Source organism: Callionymus lyra, chromosome 3, assembly GCF_982586985.1.
Source record: "Callionymus lyra chromosome 3, fCalLyr1.hap1.1, whole genome shotgun sequence".
Lineage (NCBI taxonomy): Eukaryota > Metazoa > Chordata > Actinopteri > Syngnathiformes > Callionymidae > Callionymus > Callionymus lyra.
Window position 1 is genome coordinate 23,516,645 of NC_141820.1, and position 20,719 is coordinate 23,537,363.

Below are 20,719 nucleotides of genomic sequence, written 5' to 3' on the forward strand. Positions count from 1 at the left end.
AGATTTCAGACGGGGGACTGACTACTTTATAAAGTTATAAGTTCAAAACATGGTCATGATGAGAAACTTACTGCATCTTGGAGAGGAAGACTTCAACATTTGAAATATGTGAATGAGTCAGGAAAGTTGGGTTTTTACACAAGTTTCTCTTTAGGTTGAATAATAAAAAACAACTCTTACTCAACACAACATTGGTGGAGTAATATCCACAAAAGTAAGTAAGTAAGTAATTCATATTTACAGAGTGCTTTTTTTAGACCAGGTTCACAATGCGCTTAAACAATTGAAAAATAAATATTAAAAAAATATATAATGAAAAGATCAAGATAACACAGAGGAAAAAGGCAAGTTTAGAACAAACTATGCATTTTCTTATACGACTATATTAAAATATTATTATAGATATAAAATGCTATCACTGTCTGGTTGCCTGACTGTAATATTATTATGTATTGTATATCAATTTATTATGCAATATTTTTATTATAAATATGTATTGATGTATTATGTATATACATAATATATGATGTATTTGTATTTTTACCACCACCAATATTATTAATAATGATCGTCTTCATTCTAACAACATCATCAGATGTCAGATTTATTTTTTTCATCATCCGTTTCCGAGAATCCCATTGCTTGTGAGAAAACGAAACCAAATGTAAAAAAGCAAGAGCTTCGACAAAAAGTCCAGTGAGGTCGGAACAGCAGCTCCACAAAATATGGACGCTTCAATCGTCCGTCTCGGTGCGACGATCACGGTCGCGGTTTTCGTCGATTTCTGTCTCTTTTACGCGGGCGGGTGCGTGGAGCCCGTCAGTGTCTCTTGGCACGTGGCGCGACTCTGGGTCACCTCCGTGGCCCGATGCCTCACCCTCTGGATCCTCCTGCTGGTCTCTCGAGGAAACCGGCCGTCGGTTCTGAGAAGGTTCGCGCTGACGCACAGTGTTCTGCCGGCGCTGTTCGAGACCGGGACCATCGCGCTGTGGAACACGTCCAGCCGCTGCGCGTCATGGGCGGAAGCGCACTGCTGGCTGCTGAGCGCGGGCGCGTCGCTCGCCGCTGCGTTCTTCTGGGAGGCGACGGTCCCGGACTCCAGCGATGGAGGACAAGAGGGGAAACAGAAGAGACGCGTGTTGTTCATGAGGGTCCTGGGACTCTTCAGGCCGGACTATCTGCTGCTGTTCGGCGGGTTTATCTTCCTGAGCATGGCTGTCATCTGTGAGTTCCGAACTATTGTAAATGATCCTAAAATAATCAGATTATCTTTGTGCAAGTAAACCAAATAATTGATTTATTATAAAGATCACTTTTTCTATTTAACTGAGCCACTATTTGTTGCTGAATTAACCCTTGTGTTATCTCGAGGCCCTAAAACAAATGTGTTTGTGGTATCCCTTTTGTTGTTTCTGGGTGAACGACCTCCACCATTGCATATGTACGCCCGGAAGCCAGGGAGTTCAGAGAAAATATATATCACAGACACATTTGTTATCGTGCATCTGGGTCACCTTGACCCTGAGATTACACAATAGTTGATTATATAACTTGTTTTTTTAAATAAATAGATCAATTTACTCCCACAAAAGTCTTGATCTGAAAAAAAGGTTGACCCCTTCATCACCTGACCCTGTCTTAGCCACTCCCCCAGCAGACTAGCTACAAATGCTACACCAGATACTGGAAAAGCGCGGCCCGGGGACCACATGTGGTCTGAAGCTATAAAAATAGGCCATGTCGAATCGTATCTGAAAAGCAAACTTGTGTTGCAGTCGATTATTCGTTTCAACTTCGTATATAACTAAGATATTATGTTTTTTGTGGGGATCCCTTTTTTTCCCATTTTGGTCCCTCAAAATGAAAACAGGTCTCACCTCAATAGCTAAAAAAATGTTCTCAGGGTCATATCACTTTATATTTAAAAAAAATTCAAACTTGCAATGTAAGATGATTAACAATATGTAACATTTTTGATTCATATTTTTTCATATTTAAACAATCATGACACGTTATGAGCTCTGCACTAGGCAACTGGACTAGGAGACCAATCCAGTGAGCCAAAGAATGTCACATGACCAACAAAATACCTGAAAGCAGTGGGTCAGAGACAGGGTTTTCATATGAAGTACTGTGAGATTTTTTGAATGTAGCAGCAAGAAAAAACAGTAACTGGAACAACAAGAGACTTTATCTTGTTTTATAAACAAATGGAAACTCAGAAAACTGCCAACAGAACAAAGGTTGCACAGTATTAGAATAATTACAGTATTCATTTTTATTATTCTTCCTTTGACATTTTATGTCATATAAAGGTAAATAAACTGACATTACATCAGGGTTTATTTTAATTTTTTAGATGCTTTTCTTTATTCTTTTATTTGCATAACACAATATGATCTTGGCTTCATCCGTTTGTCTCCTCAGGTGAAATGTTCATTCCGTTCTACACCGGGAGAGTCATTGACATCCTGCGAGGTGAAGAGAAGCAGAACGACTTCTTCGTCGCACTGATCTTCATGGGCCTTTACTCTCTGGGAAGGTAAACAAATAATATTAATAATTCAAAGGTTTTTTACACAAAGAAGGTTTACATAACGTTTTCTATTCTATTCTATTCATAAATAAAAAAAATGGAAGATTACATACATACAGAAAGAGTTATTCATCATTTGTATACCATCTGATGTTAACGTATTTTATTTTAAATGTATTGTATCTTATGAATCAATTTTTTTATATTTATATTTATTTAATACAAATTATTTTATATTTTATTCTGTAATGCCACTACAAAAAAATAATCATGTATTGTGTCACTGGCAATACAATTAGAATCTGATTCTGATATTTGTAATTGAGAAAGTTGTCAATATATAGATATCCAGTTAGGTAACCAGGTGGCGATAAAGACTTAAGCACTTTATTCGATGCAAAATGGGATCAGAATTTTATTACCACCTGTCACATTGTAATGAAAAAATGACAACTTCCAGCGATGGTTTGGAGATGCTGACCTTGTGACCTCTGTCTCGAGCAGCTCTGCGAGTGCCGGCTGCAGAGGAGGAATCTTGATGACGGCCATCAGCTCCTTTTCCTGCAGGATCAAAGTCAAGCTCTTTAAGGCTTTGACGATACAAGAGGTTGGGTTTTTCGAGATCACGAAGACAGGTAAATGCGCTGACCAAAAAAAACAAAAAAAAATCACATCCAGTCCACAAACACGCTCGTCTCTCTGCAACAGGTGAAATCACGAGCCGCCTGTCAAAAGACACCGGCCTGATGGGAAGGACCGTTTGTCTTAACGTCAACGTGCTGCTGAGGACGTTCATCAAAACCATCTTCATGATCATCCTCATGATGAACCTTTCCTGGAAACTCACTTTTCTGGTGTTGATGGAGACTCCTGTCACCAGCCTGATCCAGAGCGTCTATGACAAACATTACCAGGTACCCCATGTTAGACTTGGTGTGACCCCAGACTCTTTATTGGTCCTCGTGTTTATATTTTTATACATACTTTTTACTTCTCTCAGCGACTGAACCTAGCACTGCAGGACCTCATGGCCGTCTCCAATGAAGTGGTGAACGAGGTGATCTCGGGCGTCCGAGTGGTGCGCAGCTTTAACGGCCACGAGCACGAGCACCAGCGCTACAACCGTCATTTAATGAAAATGCACAATCTCAAGACAAGCAGAGACACGGTCAGAGCCCTCTACCTGCTCGTACGAAGGGTAAGAGTTCCTCCTCCATGTTTTAACGACACTCGTGCTCACTGTCTGCTTGTGTTTGCGTGTGCAGCTGACAGGTTTCGGGATGCAGGTCCTCATGCTGTACTACGGAAGGTTGTTCATTCAGAAGCAACAGATGACCACAGGCAGTCTGGTGTCCTTCATCTTGTATCAGGGCAACCTGGGAGACAACATCCGGGTACGTCAAAAAACTGATCTTCTTATTCTGTTTGTGACGTTTTAAAGGTAAAAATGGGATCTAGAAACTTAAATATACAACAAGTACATTTTAAAGAAGCGTAACAGAATAGAGTTGTTCCATGAGACAAAAGGAAAGTCTCATAATGAGTAAAATGTTAGATACAGTTCCTATAAAAAGAGTATAATAAGCAGTTTATATGGAACTCATAGTAACTTGATCAAGTCAAAATTTAGAAACCCTATATCGTTGTCTAATGCAATTTTTTTTAAAAGAAACAACACTATATTTAAAGAATAAATGGGATGAAGAACTTGGGGAAGTTATTCCAATAGAGACGTGGAACAAAATTACACCGAACAACAACTCCCTCGTTGGAGTGGAGGGAATTTACCTGAAGAAAACAAATCAAAAAAGCTATTTTACAACTCCTTTAATCGGAAGTAAACAGCTAAAAGAACAACACATATGTTGTGCAAGATTAATAACTCAAATCACTCACACATCTTCTGGAATAATGTACACTAAATCTGGTGTTTGAATACGAGATCCCTTGTTCGTGTTATACCATGTATCTTGAGAATTTGAAGGCATTTGTGCAGAAAAGAAGATCAACATTTGATAAGAAAATATTACTGGCTGCAGCTAAGAAAGTTATAACTAATAATTTGTTAAAATTAAAAATTTGTGACCCTGGTCTAGAAAGCTCTTTACAAATAACTATTACTTACTTACATTAAAATGTCCCTGTATAGAGAAAGACTGGGGAAAATGGCATAACACATGAGGTTACTGGGGGGATAGGGCGGTGAGCCGGTTGACTCGAGTTTTGTGGGTAAAGTTAGTAAAATCTAAAGTAATAAATCAAACTATGTCGGTTGTTGTTTTTGTATCAGCTTACCTGTGGGGCTGTTTATGGATGCTTGGCGCGATTGGTTTGATTTGACTCTATTTTTTTCAGTGCTTTAACAAAACACAAGTAGATAATATTGACCTTCCTTGGATTCATACATTAATTGTATCTTTATCAGTGTGTGTTTTTTATTTTTTTATTGTGTTATTATTATATAATTTTTTTGTCTCAAGATATGTATGATGTTTTGTTCTTTTCTTTTCAACAAGATTTATGTTGTACACGTTCTATGTGAATCTTATATTTTGATGTTTCAAAAAATGTCCAAAAATAAAGTTATAAAAGAAAAATGTAGAAAGCCATATTTAAGAGTTTCAAATTCTAATGAAAGCAATATGTAATGTAATGTACTAAAAAAGAGACTGACACCGTCCTCCAGACTCTGACCTACATCTACGGCGACATGCTCAACTCTGTCGGTGCTGCTCGGAAAGTCTTCGAGTATCTGGACCGGGAGCCCAAGATCAGCGTCGATGGAAAACTGGTCCCGAAGAAGGTGGCAGGACTTGTTCGGTTTGACAAGCTGAGCTTTTCCTACCCGACGTCCCCCGACAAGACCGTTCTGCATGTAAGCGCCTCGCTGCCATCGGGTGTTCTCCCCTGTTTCAAGTCCTCACGTGGTCCATGTGGTTCCAGGACTTCTCCCTGGAGCTGAAGCCTGGTAAGATGACAGCACTGGTGGGTCCGTCGGGTCATGGGAAGAGCACGTGTGCAAGTCTGATGGAGCGACTGTACGAACCTCAGAAGGGAGAAATCTACTTGGACAACCAGCCTCTGAAATCTTACGAGCACACCTTTCTACACAAGACGGTAAAGAAACAGATTCAATGTTTCAGTAAAAATAAGACTTTACACCTTAAGAAATGGTCAATAAAATACATATATTACTGGTTTCATCAAATTTAGGAAGCATACTGCATTTTTAAACAAACATGATTGAATATAATAATCAAAATAAATATAAACAAATAACAAAAAATGGATAATAAATGATTAAATAATGAATAGTTAGACATTAATAAGCTGTAAAGTGATCCTAAATATAGTGATAAGCTATGGCTGCGCTATAGAAAACTGTTGAGGCATTGAACTTGTTTGAAACATAAATTGTCTTACAATATTCAATAAGTATTAAGGGGTGTGAGACTGAAGCAATCAAAGAGGTTACATCTTGTCTTTTTCTTCACATCTCTTAGAATTTAATTTTTTATATACTTGTAAAAAAATAACATGACATGGGGGGGGTTTGTCTGTCAGGTGGCGGTGGTCAGCCAGCAGCCTGTCCTTTTCTCAGGCACCATCAGGGACAACATCGCATACGGACTTCCGGGATGTTCTATGCTGGAAGTCCAAAAAGCGGCGTCGAAAGCAGCCGCTCACGACTTCATCATGGGTCTGGAGAAGGGCTACGACACAGGTGAGAAGTGTGGAGTCGCCCCCGTTTTTTCTTTATGTCAGACTCTGACACCGGGTGTCCTCCACAGAGGTGGGTCAGGGGGGCGGGCGACTCTCTCAGAGCGAGAGGCAGCTGATCGCCATCGCACGCGCCCTGGTCCGACAGCCCAAGGTCCTCATCCTGGATGAGATCACCAGCTCACTGGATGCTGAGAGTGAAAACACGGTAGTTCATGTTGGTCACATTAGCAGCTAATAAAACATGTCTAATCATGACGTCTGCCGGTACCGTGTAGATCCAGCAGGCCCTGTCGAGCTGGTCCGACCAGACGCTGCTGGTGGTCGCTCACCGTCTGAAGACCATCGAGAAAGCTCACCAGATCCTGCTGATTCACGAGGGGAGGGTTCAGGAGCGAGGAAGTCACCAAGAGCTCATGGACAAGAAGGGGAACTACTTCCGACTGAGAGAAAAACTTTTTGATGATTGACAGGCTGCACCGTGACACACCTTCTGCTGCCAAGCAGACCGTTTTGAAAACAAATCTGACTTACTTACAAACTTCTTTCTTTGCTTCTGCTGTAGCTTGTGTTTTGGCAGCTTAGAGACATCTGCACTTTTTTTTTTTTCAAGTGAAGAATATTGTAAGAAATGGTTTATCATTCCTTGTATCACGTTTTAAAAATTAAAAAAAAAAAAAAAATAGTTTTGCCAACACCTGTTTCATTTATTTTTCATGTTTTCTCTTTTTATGTTTAATATTTTAAATAAATTATCAGCATGAGGCAACTATGGGTTTGGAACCAGCGTGTGTCACATCCATGTGAATTTTTGTGTATGTACAAGTGAGAAAAAAAAGTATACTATAATAAACAAAACTAGATGGAATAAGCTCAAATTGAGAAAATAAAAGCGAGAAATGAATGAACTAAATCGTTTTATTTATTTATCAAGGACTTTAACACTTTAAATTAACTCGTGAATATGTCAGACACCCTTTATTTTAACTTCTACTAAGGTTCAATATTTTATTATTTTACATTCAACTCCTGTGCATAAAAAGTTATTATTATAAGATCAGATAAACAATGATGTTCTTGCAAAAAGAATGAATGATCAGCAATAGTTAAATAAAACATAAAAAATACAAGTTACATTACTTATTATTTATATACTCATTCTACATCAATAAAATATAATTTAAAAAAGAGTAATAGCTACAATTGAAAATGACTTTTTTTTTACTCTTCGTTTGCGGCAGACATTTTGGAAGGTCAACCATCTTAGTTCAACACCAGTGCTAAAATGGCCGACGAAAACTTGTTCTTCCACTGCCTGGTTGGAAAGTCCCTGTCGTGGCTACTTTCACTTTCTCGTTGCCACACAAAAACAATGAGTTTTGTTTTGACTCTTGTTATGCAGACTCACATTACTCACCAGGGTGAAGAACCACACCTTAACCCGGATGTTTACCACTGGTATGACTCTGTCCTAAATCCCACTTGAATTTATTGTATTTATTTTCTAACAATTAAGACTGTTGGCTTGTAAAGATGTTAAACTCTTTAAATCAAATATCTGTGCTGAAGAAGATGTAATTATATAAAGGCAAGTTAATACGTTGACAAATCTATGTGTATAGTCTAGTATTAAATAAAATACTTCTTAACCACTGAGTGTCCACATTGAGAGAACTTGATGGACCTGACAGGAGTCCCCGGGCAAACCTAGGAAACCTCCAACTCTCATCTGACCCGAGAACACCTCTATATCCCCACAGAAGGAAGTCTTGATATTACTTACTTACTTACTGTGACTGCTGCTCCAACAATCTCATCTGGATCTATTGATTGATTTATACATGAGGTTAAAAAACACAAATGTTAAAGTTATTAGTACTTTTTTAAAATATTTTTATCATCTTTTTCCTCTCATATATGATGTGATTAATACTTTGTTATGATTTGACACCTTGAATACAATTGAATTGAATATATTCGTAATTTTTTGTGAATATTTATTTGTTTCAAACCCACACTAAAAAGTGTCATCATAACTGATGACATTTACAAACTGTATTCTATTCGTCATTTTTAAATAACGAATAGAATACAATTTGTTTTTTAAAAAAATCCTTATTCAGTTTTCGAAAATTGCAGCATCAACGAACTTTAACAACTACATTTAATTTCTTCAAATTATCTTTATTGTTTTAAACTTTTTCAAAAGGAACCACTAGTCAAGGCGACATACGTATAGTTATTCAATATGCGATAAATATGACTCACTGCGCCCTCTAGCGTCAATAAACTGTACTGTAGATTGGACACGTGATTTCTTGTAAACGCTTGTTTTTCTAGGAGAGGAAAAGACAAATTGCGCCATCTATTGGAAATAAAATAAAACTCAAAGTAATAGCTTTGGCACTTTTTTTTGTTTTCGGAATGTTATTTTAGTAGTGAAGTGATTCGTTTTATGAATCTTTTTGTTTTCTTTTACGCTAACTTAATATTCAAAATAAAACGAATTCAGGACAAGCCACGGTTTTTACATTCACATTATGGAAGACACATTTAATTTAGGTTAGGTTAGGTAGAACGTTATTGATCCCGAAGGAGATCGGGAAATTGTTTTTTTCCAATTAGCCACAGCGAATACAGCAATTTTTCATAAAAAATAAATTAAAATAAAATAAGAACAAGAACAAAGAGAAATAAAGAGAAAGAACAAGATGATACAATCTAAGTCTAAAGATAAAGAACATAGATTAAAGAAAAATAACAAAGACAAAGGATACAAAGACCAACATAGAACAGAACGTCAAGATACTTTCACTCCACTCCTGCCCCCGAACTCAGAATTGTACAATTTAATAGCCCGAGGGATGAATGAGTCCCTGAGTCTATTTGTTTTGCACCTGGGAAGGAGCATTCGTGCACTCATTCTGCTTCTCTGCTCACTGATACAGAGGATGACTGTCATCATCCATGATGGACAGTAGTTTGTCCAGTGATCTCCTCTCAGCAACTGTCACCAGTGAGTCCAGCTTGTCCAACTCTTCTTGGACACATTCCCACCCCAACACACCACAGCATAGAGCAGGACACTGGCCACCACAGACTGGTAGAACATGCAGAGGAGCTTCCTTCAGATGTTAAATGATCGAAGCCTCCTCAGAAAGTACAGTCTACTCTGAACTTTCTTATACACATGGTCTGTGTTGCAGGACCAGTCCAGTTTACTGTCCAGCCACACACCGAGGTACTTATAGTTGTCAACTATCTCCACCTCGTCGCCTCTGATGGACACTGGACGTGGCTTTGTCCTGGACCTCCCGAAGTCCAAGACCAGCTCTGGAACATATTTGATATTTTATAGGTGAGACGAAGGAGAATCAGGAAGAGGTGAAGTCTGAAGTGTAGATGGTGAAGAGGAGAGGGGCCAGTACTGTCCCCTGAGGTGCTCCTGTACTGCACACCACAGTGTCAGACGTGATGTCCTTCAGCCTGACATACTGTGGTGGATCAGTAAAATAATCCGTAATCCAGGAGACCAGACCAGGGTCCACATGCATCTATGTCAATTTGTCCTGCAGCAGAGTGGGTTGGATAGTGTTGAAGGCACTAGAAAAGTCCAGGAACAGGATCCTCACTGAACCGCTTCCTTTATCCAGGTGGGTCCGATGCAGGAGGTGAAGGATGGTATCTTCTAAACCAACTGCTGGCCGGTAGGCAAACTGCAGGGGGTCTTGCGCGTTTTCTTAACCTAATCATTTCTGAACCTTGTAAACATCTCTATTTATGTTATCCTTTTTATAGCCAAGGAGATTTTTTTTTCAACCTGGTGGTAACTTTTCAGAATAAGCATATCTTACTACTAAATAAACCGTTAATTCCTGCCTGCTTTAGACCTTGGCTCCTGCAAGGGATTGAGTGACGCCATCTGCTTTCTCTGATGTTACTTTGAGAAAAAATCCAGGAATGTAACCTTGGTAAGTAAACATGTAGAAGAAATCTGAATTAAAAAAAAAAAATGGGGGACATTGTATTATGAGCATAATTGTATTAATATATTTTGAACATATAATTTTCCCAACGTATAGAAACGTTCCATTATGTTGGTTAAACAATTGATTACATTTCTTTAAAAATACATTTGATATGTAATTTTTTGTCTACATTTTAACTGACCTGTTTGTCATTCTGTCATGTATAACTTGACATTTTCTGTTTCTATTGTATTTATTGTAGTTAATATGCTATATATATATATATATATGCTATCATTTTCAGTTACTTAGTTATGCAAGTCATTCTTGGATACGTTATGTTTAGTAGTTTGTACTATGTTCTGTTTATTCATCATTATATCAATAATTCCATTCTATGGGAAGTGCTATACAGGTTATTTGACGGTGATGGTAAAATCTTTATACATGAAATGTTCTTAATATTTGCAATTCATGTCAAATAACACCTTTGAAATCAAAGCTGTATTTAATCAATTTATGTTTTGCCTTCTTCTACATCATTCACATGATTGACACATTTCAAATTGAACAATATAGGCTTCGCCATCTTCACGATGACAACAACGCGTGAGCCCCAAAATGAGATTACCAGTTGGATTAAGAAACTGATCTTCTTTAATCCAATCACTGACAGTTCATTTCCTGTCGGTGGACTCAGAGCCGTAGGTAGGAGAGAGAGCTGAGAGTCTACCTGCATTCATACGGAAATGAGTCACACCGGGAAACTCCCTCGTTTTTTGACAGTAGAATGAGGCTTTTGTGAGCCTTGAATGTGTGGTCAAGCTGCTCTTGTGTTTGATATTTGGTGCTTCTGTCCACACAGAGGACGAGACCGGTCACGAGACACGTGTACAAATAAACAAATGTAACGTCTTTTACAGTTTAAGTCACTACTTCAAATGTGAAGAACAAAGAGAACACACAAAAAAATGTTTTTTAAATTTTTGTATTTCTCTTGATTTAGTATCAACTGACTTAATCTGAGATTTTTTTTTTTATTTACAAAATAATTGTTGTGTTTTGAGACCAAAAGGTTCCTCGCACACGGTTCAGGACCAGAGGAGAGAAATCCTTCCAGGCTGTTGCTCCTAAACTTTGGAACGATCTTCTTCTCTCTGTGTTTGATGATCTACTGACTCCTTCAAGAAACATCTTAAGACATTTTTATTTGTTCAGGCTTTTCCTTGATTTTCTGGAACTCCTGTTGTGTTATGAGTTTTATCTTGACCTTTAAAGTATATACTTTATTAAATATTGTTTTGTTTGTTTAAGCGCTTTGTGACCTTAGTCTGGAAAAGCGCTATATAAATAAAAATAGAAATAGAAATAGAAAAAACTGTTGTAGGTCAGCAGATCCAACATGAAAATATATCCATTCATCATTCTTTTTTTTCTCTGAAAAACATGAATTCACAAAAAAAACACCAAAAAAGAGGAAAACAAGAAGTAGTCAAGACTGACTTGTCATCAAGACAAGTCGAGTAAAAAAAAATGGAAAGAGAAAACCATAAATGACATAAATATTACAATCATCACAGGAAATGACATGTATCTTTGTTTTAATGACATCACACATGTATAATTCGTGTGGTAAAAGAAAACAAAGGGGGGTGAAGCAAAATGAAGCAAATAAACAGTTTTATTAGTCATTTAATTTAAAATATATGACTTCTTTGATGCCGACACAGCTCTGGGCTGTTGCCATGATGTCATGTCGGAGGCTTAAGACAAAAAGGTTCATTTACACGTATGAAAACATGAAGTTAACCATCCTGCATATCATCGACCAGGCCCCGAAATAAACAACCTCTGCTCGTTTAAACATCAAGTAAATCACACTGAGGTCCAAGCAGGAATAAAGGACAATAAACACGTGAGACAAAAGGAAAGTTTGTGGACAAAGTGATGAGTCACAAGGAGCTGACTGTGATGTAATCCATCGACCCTCCCTTTTCCCTGATGCTGCTTTCTGGATATTCAGGAGAAAGTGGAGATTTGCATGTCTGGAATACAATTTAATCAAAAATGTTTCAAATGAATTATGTTAAAACAACATTAACTCAGATTAAATGTGGAGTATTGCCGATATTTATGTTGCGTTAAAAGGTATACGTTGTGAGAATCTACTTTTTATTTGCAGAAACCTCATGTATAGATTGTATTTTAATTGTTGACGTAAATGTTTTTTTTCACTGTACAGAACTTCAGATCCACTTCAATATTATGATTATAGTTACATTAGATCAATTGATCCATTAACGGAATTATAGAAATCTGAGACTTTTCGATTCGACTACTGCGCAGGCGCACTGTGGTGTGACGCCTCGACGTCGCGGGTCGTCTCTGAGCTTCGTTTGGGGAAAAAAAAATCGAAACGTCGAACTCTGACGGAGAAGAACTACAATACTTTTAATCTGCTGGATAATCGCCGACTCGACGGGAACGACGACCGAGGAAGACCATTTTTTAACAGAGGAATAGGTTTTTTATTAAAACGGATCACGTGATCTGTCCCCGCCAATCACGGCAGGGGATTTACCGGCGGAAAGAACGCTCTTTGTTTCTGCTATTTTGGAACATTTTCCTCGGATCAAAACTCTCGATTATACGACGAATAATGAATTCGTAAACATGTCGTCTGGAGTCGTCGCGACATGGTGGTCACGTGTTTAATCGTCTGGAAACGTCGCACACTGGATTATTCCATCACATGACCTTCCCCTCCCCCACCGCGGCGCGCAGGGGAGAAGAAGGCGGACATGTTTGTGGGGAAATGTGGAAGACAAGAAGATTATTTGAAGGTTGCGCCATTTGTTTTGGATTTTGCTGTTGGACTTTCTCAGATTTGATTTGACTCATTGATACATTTGTATTCATGACGCTACAACGAAGTGCTTAAAATAATGTAGGATTTTATTTTACAGCCTTATTTTTGAGTGACATTGGAGTCGTGTGGGGGTGGGGGGGGAAAGGGCGCGTGTGTTGGGTAAACGGCAGGTTTTTAAAAAATGTTTTCGAATTTAAGTTTTAATATTTTGTTTAGGAATATATTTTACCTTTTTTTTTTTTAAAGCAATTTGAGACAGGGCGTTTTTTTACATGCTCTTTTCAGGGAGTCATTGCGTGTTGTTCGAGATTAATTAAGATGTTGTCGTAGTATTGTAATGTTGTTCGACAAATGTGCTACTTTAACGCTTACTCATCCCTACGTCTGTTGTTTTCTTAGACAAACAACTGAGGCCTAGTCTTTATTAGTAGTCGATATTTCAACACTTTATTTCCGTTTGTCCGCATTTGTGTCTGTTGTTTAGCGTTTCTGTCGGTAAGTACGTGTTTATGTGTTCTTTTTAAACCAGTTTGAAGCGCATTCTTCCGAGTTATTCGACGATTAATGTAAAACGTTCGGGAGTCCAAAATGGCGACTGGCGCCTCTTGTGGGTCAGAAATGCGGATCTTGTAAGGTTCCACGTTGCCGTACGTAATGCGCGTGACTGCTCCGAACAGCCAATCGGCTTCATTGTTTCCAGCCCGAAAGCCCGCGTTGCCACACCGCCGACCAATCCCCGCGCTGATCTGATGTAACGCTGCGCGCGGACAGACGTGCAGGTGGCGACTAACCGTCGACAAATAATGTCGCAGACGATTCAACCGAGACATTTTTCCAGCGGGAAGTTTCGCAGAAGCTGCATATTCGGCCATAATGGCGGCCGCTAACATGTTTTGGTCACTATGCGTATTCGGCGGCTTAAGGAACGACCCACTTTGACTGACGTCGCGTTCAGCCAATAGGAACCCAGTGGGCGTGTACCAGCGCGCATCATCCGTCCAATAGCGCCAATCCGTGCTCTATATAAAAGCGGGTGTAACCGCTGCTTCGCCATTTCTACGACCGAGCGCGGGGGACGTTTGTTGCGGAGCCATACGAGGAGACGGATCCTGGCTTAAGTGTAGCGCTAATCACAATCCGGATCCATCGTGATGGATATGGCCGTAAACCCGCTCCTTGACAGGTATCTACCGGTGACAATGACTCTCGACTTTCCATCGGAGCGAGTATTGTGAACAATATGATGCATTTTGTGTTGTTATTGGCGCTCCCGGGTTGATCGATGGAGTTTTGGGGGTTTATCGGATCAAGACCCCTTTTCTTTTAATGGAAGTACGTTTGGAGTATTTATCCGCCACATTAGCGGGGTGTAGAGTCGAAGCAGCCCCGGTGTTGTGCTCGCCATCTTTCGCATCACCGCCGCGGCTGGCCGCTCTCTCCCTGCCTGGCAGCGCCGCTAGCATTAGCATCAAAGGCAGCTAGTGCTTCGTCTTTATTACGGGATGAATTCATGGATCTAGTTGTTCTTGAACTGGAACGTCATTGTTGCTTTATTACGCGCTAGTCTTGTTTCTTTTATGTCGGTTCTGCTCGGGGGGGTAGTTTTGTTTGTGGGTGGGTTGCCTGGTTACATACGGAAGGTGTCACTCAAAAATAAGTCCGAGCAAGTTAACAATTCCACCCATTGCTGCTATTTTATTTCTTTTTTTATTTTTGTCAGACCACCAAAATTTTATTTTAAATATGTTGTAAATGGCTTTTTAAAAAATTTAATAAAGTACACTAACTGTCAAATGTTTCCAGAGATTGACTCTTTTGCGTTTGTATTTAACCACTGTTTTTTAACCTTAGCGATAGACAATTATTTTATTAGTTCACACATTCCACTTGCAAAAATTGCATAATATCTACATTTGTGTAAATGATTTATCGATTAATTGTATTAAAAACGATTATATTTTAATGTATCGATAACCGGATGTTGGGAACCTACAGTAGGTGTTGTGATGAGTCATGGCAACGTAGCCGTGATATTTATTATATTTAAAAGTTAGACAACCGGTTTGCGACGGTGTCCTGCACACATGTGTACTGTAGCTCAGACTCCACCCTCAGCCCTTGAGACTGTGTGTTTTCTACAGGGAAACGGGGGGTTGGCTCTCTTGTTCTGCCGCTGCTATTGGTGGGAAAGACAAGAGGAAGTGATAGACTTTATACCCAGGAGCTGCAGCTGCTGAGAGAGCAGCTGTGTGCTCCGCAGCCAGCTGGCCTGTTGGGAATGTGTGAGCAGAAACTGCTGACCGTACCGTCAGACTACCACGTGTATTCATGTAGTTTATTTACCTTTGCCGCTTGAATCGTTAGATCGTTATAAGTGAGGTTCCAAGACGAGTACGTCTCTGTCCCATGTGTGGTGTCGACCTTGTGCCGCATGACTCATTGGTCTGTCACCTGTGCTCTCTGCAGCTCCCTTGCTGGAGTTGAGGTTGTGGGAGTTATAGGAATGGACCAGATTTCTGGCACTGCAGGGAAGCGCATCCGGAAGCCTTCGCTGCTGTACGAAGGCTTTGAGAGTCCCGGGATGCCTCTGCACAATCAGATGTCCACCGGACCGCCGCAGCCCCCCGCCAAAGACTTCAACCGCCACGGGGGGATGACCAACCAGCTACAGTTCCTGCATAAGGTCCTGCTCAAGTCCCTGTGGCGGCATCACTTTGCCTGGCCGTTCCACGAACCGGTGGATGCCGTGAAGCTCAGCCTGCCCGTGAGTATCCAAGCCTGGCTGTTAGACGACCTGAATATTGAAGTCAAGATTGTACTAAAACACTCACTGGTCTCTAGGACTATCACAAAATCATCAAGACTCCCATGGACATGGGCACAATAAAGAGGAAGCTGGAGGGTAACTGTTACCGCTGTGCGAACGATTGCATGGAGGACTTCAACACCATGTTCACCAACTGTTACATCTACAACAAGGTCAGAATTTGTGTCTCCTTAACCATTACTTAATATTTCTCTTCATGTCTATCATGATTGGAGTTTGATTAATCAGATTATCACACCAAATAAAATTGATCTTGATAAGATCTTTTATCAGCGCTTGAATGTTCGACCGTTTTTTTTTTTTGCTGCAGTCGACAGACGACATTGTGCTCATGGCTCAGTCTCTGGAGAAGGCGTTTCTAACGAAGGTTGCCCAGATGCCACAGGTAGAGATGGATTTGTCTTCAGCCCCGCAGCGGGCCAAACAGGCCAAGCCCAACAAAAAGTCAAGAGCCGGTGCATGTAAGACAAAAAACATTTATCTCGTTCAATATTCATTAAAAAAATGAATGAATTGACACCTTCTCTTCCCTTCAGTCTCCGGAGGAGTGACGACCGCTCACCAGGTTCCTGCAGTGTCCCAGTCTGTGTATTCCCCGCCCACCCCGGAGACGCCAGAATCCATTCTTTCCACCCCGCCACAGACCCTGCTGAGCTCTAAGAACATGAGCCTCTCTCTGCCCCTTGACCACAGCACCCCGACCATCACCAGCCTGCACCCCACGCAGCCGACGGCAAAGGTACACAAGAAAAACATTTTATTTATTTGAAACAATCATTTAATTGCCATCAGCGTTTACTTTCTCAATCCACTTTTTTCATATTTGATGTCCATTTTTGTTATTTTGTTAAAAACTCACGAAAGTCACACATTTTTTCATCATTATTCAACACTCAAAACTGAACAACACTATAAACAACCTTGAAAAACGATTAACACACTCATAAATTGTCGTTAAATTGAAAAAACAAAAACAACAACAACCTGAAACCCTTAATGTGAAGCAGGGAACGAAACAAACCCACAATGTAAAGTAAACTTAAGACTTAAATAATGGCATGTTTCACTAATTGTTTCAGATTTAATTATTAAATAGCCTATGTTCTCTTGAACGCATCATAGCAATCCCGACGTCATTGAATGCATCATTCATGTGTGAAAGTAAATCGACGTTGTTTCTTCCAGTCTACCTCATCCAAGCATCCATTGTTGATTAATTTGAAAGGACTACTGACATACATTATTATCTATTCTTACTATGTAAATAGAAACTTATAAATTAAAAAAAAAAATCATTGTATATTTGTTGTTCTATTGGTTGATTAGGATGATGTCAAAGAATGCTGCATTATTCTATACCTACAGTGATAATTTGTAACACCAAACAAATGTTTAAGAAAATAAACAGATTGATAGAAAGATGGATAGCTAGAAAGACTTTATTATTAAAATTCTCCCTCTCAACCAACAGAAAAAAGGAGTAAAGAGGAAGGCGGACACGACTACACCGACCACGATGGCAATGCCCATCATGAACAGCATGACCATGGCCGGCATGAACATGAGCATGACCGGCGGCCACTCGCCGTTCTCCGTCAACTCCCTCGGCGTGGACCCCAACAGCGCTCTCTCGATGGCCCAGGGACTGGCCCTCAACCCAGGCATGGCGATGAGCATGGGCATGAACATGGCTCACGGGGGGATGATGATGGGCAGCAAGGGCGGCGGCAACTGCAGAAGAGGCGTGAGCGGACGTCCCATCAAACCCCCGAAGAAAGACCTTCCGGATTCCATCCTGCCGACTCCAGTCCGCCGCAGCAAGCTGAGTCCACAGCTGCGTTACTGCAGCAGCGTCCTGAAGGAGCTGCTGTCCAAGAAGCACGCGGCGTACGCCTGGCCGTTCTACAAGCCCGTGGACGCCTCGTCCCTGGGCCTCCACGACTACCACGAAATCATCAAGCAGCCCATGGACCTCAGCACAATCAAGGTGTGTGTACGACTAGTACGACTGATGCTGAATCCTCTTTGATTTCTTTGAGATATAACGTATTGACTGGATGTTTTTTTTTTCCACTCCTCAGAGGAAGATGGACAGTCGAGAGTACCAAGAAGCGCAGGAGTTCTCGGCAGATGTCAGACTGATGTTCTCCAACTGCTACAAGTACAACCCACCTGATCATGATGTCGTAGCCATGGCCCGAAAACTCCAGGTAGAGGAATATCAACAGTCAACTCTTCTGGTTTCTCTATCGCTAACGTTAAGCCAGTAATCTGGACCATAGTCTTAATGGCAAGACTCCAGACGTAGATGGATTATGTTCCTTTAATTTCACTTCAATATAGGCAAATACAAAGTTTTATTATTGATTGATTTATTATTATTATAATCAGACAGGCATGGGTGGACAAGAGTCTTTGCAAATTAAGCCAAATGTAGCTACAAAATAACTAAGATTTTTTGCTTTTATTTTCCAAATAAATAACTTGTTTTAAATGTCTTGCTTAAATACAATGATTAAAGTATTTTTTTCAAAAGTAAAACTTAATAACATTTACACATATGTTGAGTCTACATGTTGTCCCTAATATTCTCGCCTTTTTCACAGGATGTCTTCGAGTTCTGCTTTGCTAAAATGCCAGACAATGCTCCAGCTCCACAGAGCTCCTCCTCCTCGTCCTCTTCATCTTCCTCGTCGTCCGAGAGCGAGTTGAGCAGCGAGGGCGAGGACAGCGGGAGCAGCCCGAGCTCTGACTCGGAGGAAGAGCGGGCCAACCGCCTGGCCGAGCTGCAGGAACAGGTGAGCGCCATCAAACCAGAAGTGCTCAAGCGAAGCGTCAAATCATCAACGACTAACATGTTTCTGTTTCCTCTGCTGTAGCTCAAAGCCGTGCACGAGCAGCTCACTGCGCTCTCCCAGGGTCCCATCGTCAAACCCAAGAGGAAGAAGGAGAAGAAAGACAAGAAGAAGAAGAAAAAGGGAGAAAAGTACAGGAGGACGGACGATGAGATGACACCGATGCGAACAGCGAAGCCCCCTAAACCCGGGAAAACGCCCAAAAATAAGAGCAATAAAGCAGCAGGAGTTCCATTGATTCCCATCAAAAAGGCTGCGAGCAAGAAGAACGCCAAAAACAAGTGAGTAGTTATTTCATTGAGTTAATTCTGATGAAGCTGCATCCATCTTTTTTCAAATCATACCAAAATGTTAATTGTAACATAAACTAATAAATGTTACCCTTCGCCTGCACAGGTCCAAAAAGGGAAACATGATGTTCAGCATGCCGCCGGCGACGCCCGAGCCCATGATCCCCCACTACGACTCGGACGAAGAGGAGGAAACGGCGCCGATGTCGTACGACGAGAAGCGGCAGCTCAGCCTGGACATCAACAAGCTGCCCGGCGAGAAGCTGGGCCGCGTCGTGTACATCATACAGTCGCGCGAGCCGTCGCTCCGAGACACGAACCCGGAGGAGATCGAGATCGACTTCGAGACGCTGAAGCCGTCGACGCTGCGCGAGCTGGAGAGATACGTGATGACGTGTCTGAGGAAGAAGCCCAGGAAACCTTACGGTGAGGAGAAACTTACCACTGGATCTTTAATCTGTTTGGATCGCATGCGAGGTGGACAAATGTACTCTTTAGTTTCCGAGTCACTAATGGACTGCTTGTGTTTAACAGCGGCCAGTAAGAACAGCGCAGGCAAGTCTCGAGAGGAACTGGCCCTTGAGAAGCAGCTGGAACTGGAGCGACGACTGATGGATGTGAGCGGCCAACTCAACTCTGGGAAGAAGCCTGTCAAAGCCAAACGTGAGTGGCGACTCTTGCCTTCTACTTGGATCCTAACAATTGTTTTCATAAATTCTTGATTTTAATTTTTCTTTGTTCTGCAGCAGAGAAACCGGCCGCCGACGCTCACGCCCAGCCCTCGCGCCTCAGCGCCAGCAGCTCTTCCTCAGACTCTTCTTCGTCCTCCTCGTCTTCCTCGTCCTCCGACACCAGCGAATCGGACTCGGGCTGAGGAGGGGGTCGACGCTCCCGGGAGTAACGGGGACAGGAACTGTAGTCAAGCTGCTAACGAAAGACCCGCGGGCGGATCAGACGACGCCGGCGCTGGACAGAATCGGTCGACGATGACACAGTCTTGAGAGGGGCGGGGCTTCTCTTGCTTGGACACGCGACACAAGTTAGATAACCGAGCGACGAGTGGTGGAGGGATCCGGGTGCTACATCCAGAATGTTGAACGATTTCTGGACTTATTTGTCCCTTCTCCTCCAAGCTCCTTGTCTTTAGTGTACAGACTTTCTTATTTTTCTTTTATAAAGAAGAAATTTACTGACTAACTAAGTCCCTCATTCTGTGAAAGACGGGCTTATCTGGGCTGAGTTATTTTTTGTTGTTTTTTTTCGAGTGTCATTTAGGGGAAACAAAACAAAAGTGTGTTGAATGTTTGTGTGTGTGAGAGCATCCTGCACACACGTACAGCCTTGTACATGAGTGGCATAAACAGGCCTGCCTCAGAAGCACCTTGGTTCTGTAGGATCCAGAACACGTGGTCCAGAGCTGCACATCTGAACAGCTGTTCCTCCGCATGTGAAACGTGTACAGAAATATCACCTCGTTTGTTTCTTTTCTCGTGGTGGATGCCATTTTGTTCCATCTCATCCCTTTTCATCTCAACTTCTCTGCAAACACTTTTTATTTTATTTTTCTTGTGACCAATCTGAAAATAAATGGTGAGGCTGCATTTTGACAATTCAACTGTGCCCAAATGACAACTGACTGTTTCACTTTCATTAC

General features: G+C 41.1%; 2 protein-coding genes across 3 annotated transcripts; both read left to right on the forward strand.

Annotated features, from left to right (window-relative positions):
* Window positions 1-655: 655 nt before the first annotated feature.
* Window positions 656-7,169, forward strand: tap2a (transporter associated with antigen processing, subunit type a). The gene is made up of 11 exons (XM_087787146.1): window positions 656-1,224; window positions 2,428-2,542; window positions 3,041-3,171; window positions 3,245-3,450; window positions 3,537-3,734; window positions 3,802-3,930; window positions 5,223-5,411; window positions 5,480-5,653; window positions 6,101-6,260; window positions 6,328-6,464; window positions 6,535-7,169. The coding sequence occupies exons 1-11, from the start codon at window positions 726-728 to the stop codon at window positions 6,724-6,726; spliced, it is 2,130 nt and encodes a 709-aa protein (XP_087643272.1). The 5' UTR covers window positions 656-725; the 3' UTR covers window positions 6,727-7,169.
* Window positions 7,170-12,588: 5,419 nt separating this feature from the next.
* brd2a (bromodomain containing 2a) lies at window positions 12,589-20,680 on the forward strand. 2 transcript variants are annotated; one of them, XM_087787148.1, is made up of 12 exons: window positions 12,589-14,276; window positions 15,560-15,857; window positions 15,935-16,072; window positions 16,231-16,381; window positions 16,457-16,659; window positions 17,392-17,907; window positions 18,002-18,130; window positions 18,527-18,718; window positions 18,800-19,056; window positions 19,172-19,491; window positions 19,600-19,728; window positions 19,812-20,680. In XM_087787148.1, exons 1-12 carry the CDS (start codon window positions 14,245-14,247, stop codon window positions 19,937-19,939), a joined length of 2,493 nt encoding a protein of 830 aa, XP_087643274.1. In that variant the 5' UTR covers window positions 12,589-14,244; the 3' UTR covers window positions 19,940-20,680. The 2 variants fall into 2 exon arrangements, with proteins under 2 accessions (XP_087643274.1, XP_087643273.1); XM_087787147.1 differs by having other exon boundaries at window positions 19,172-19,728.
* The last annotated feature ends 39 nt before the right edge of the window (window positions 20,681-20,719 follow it).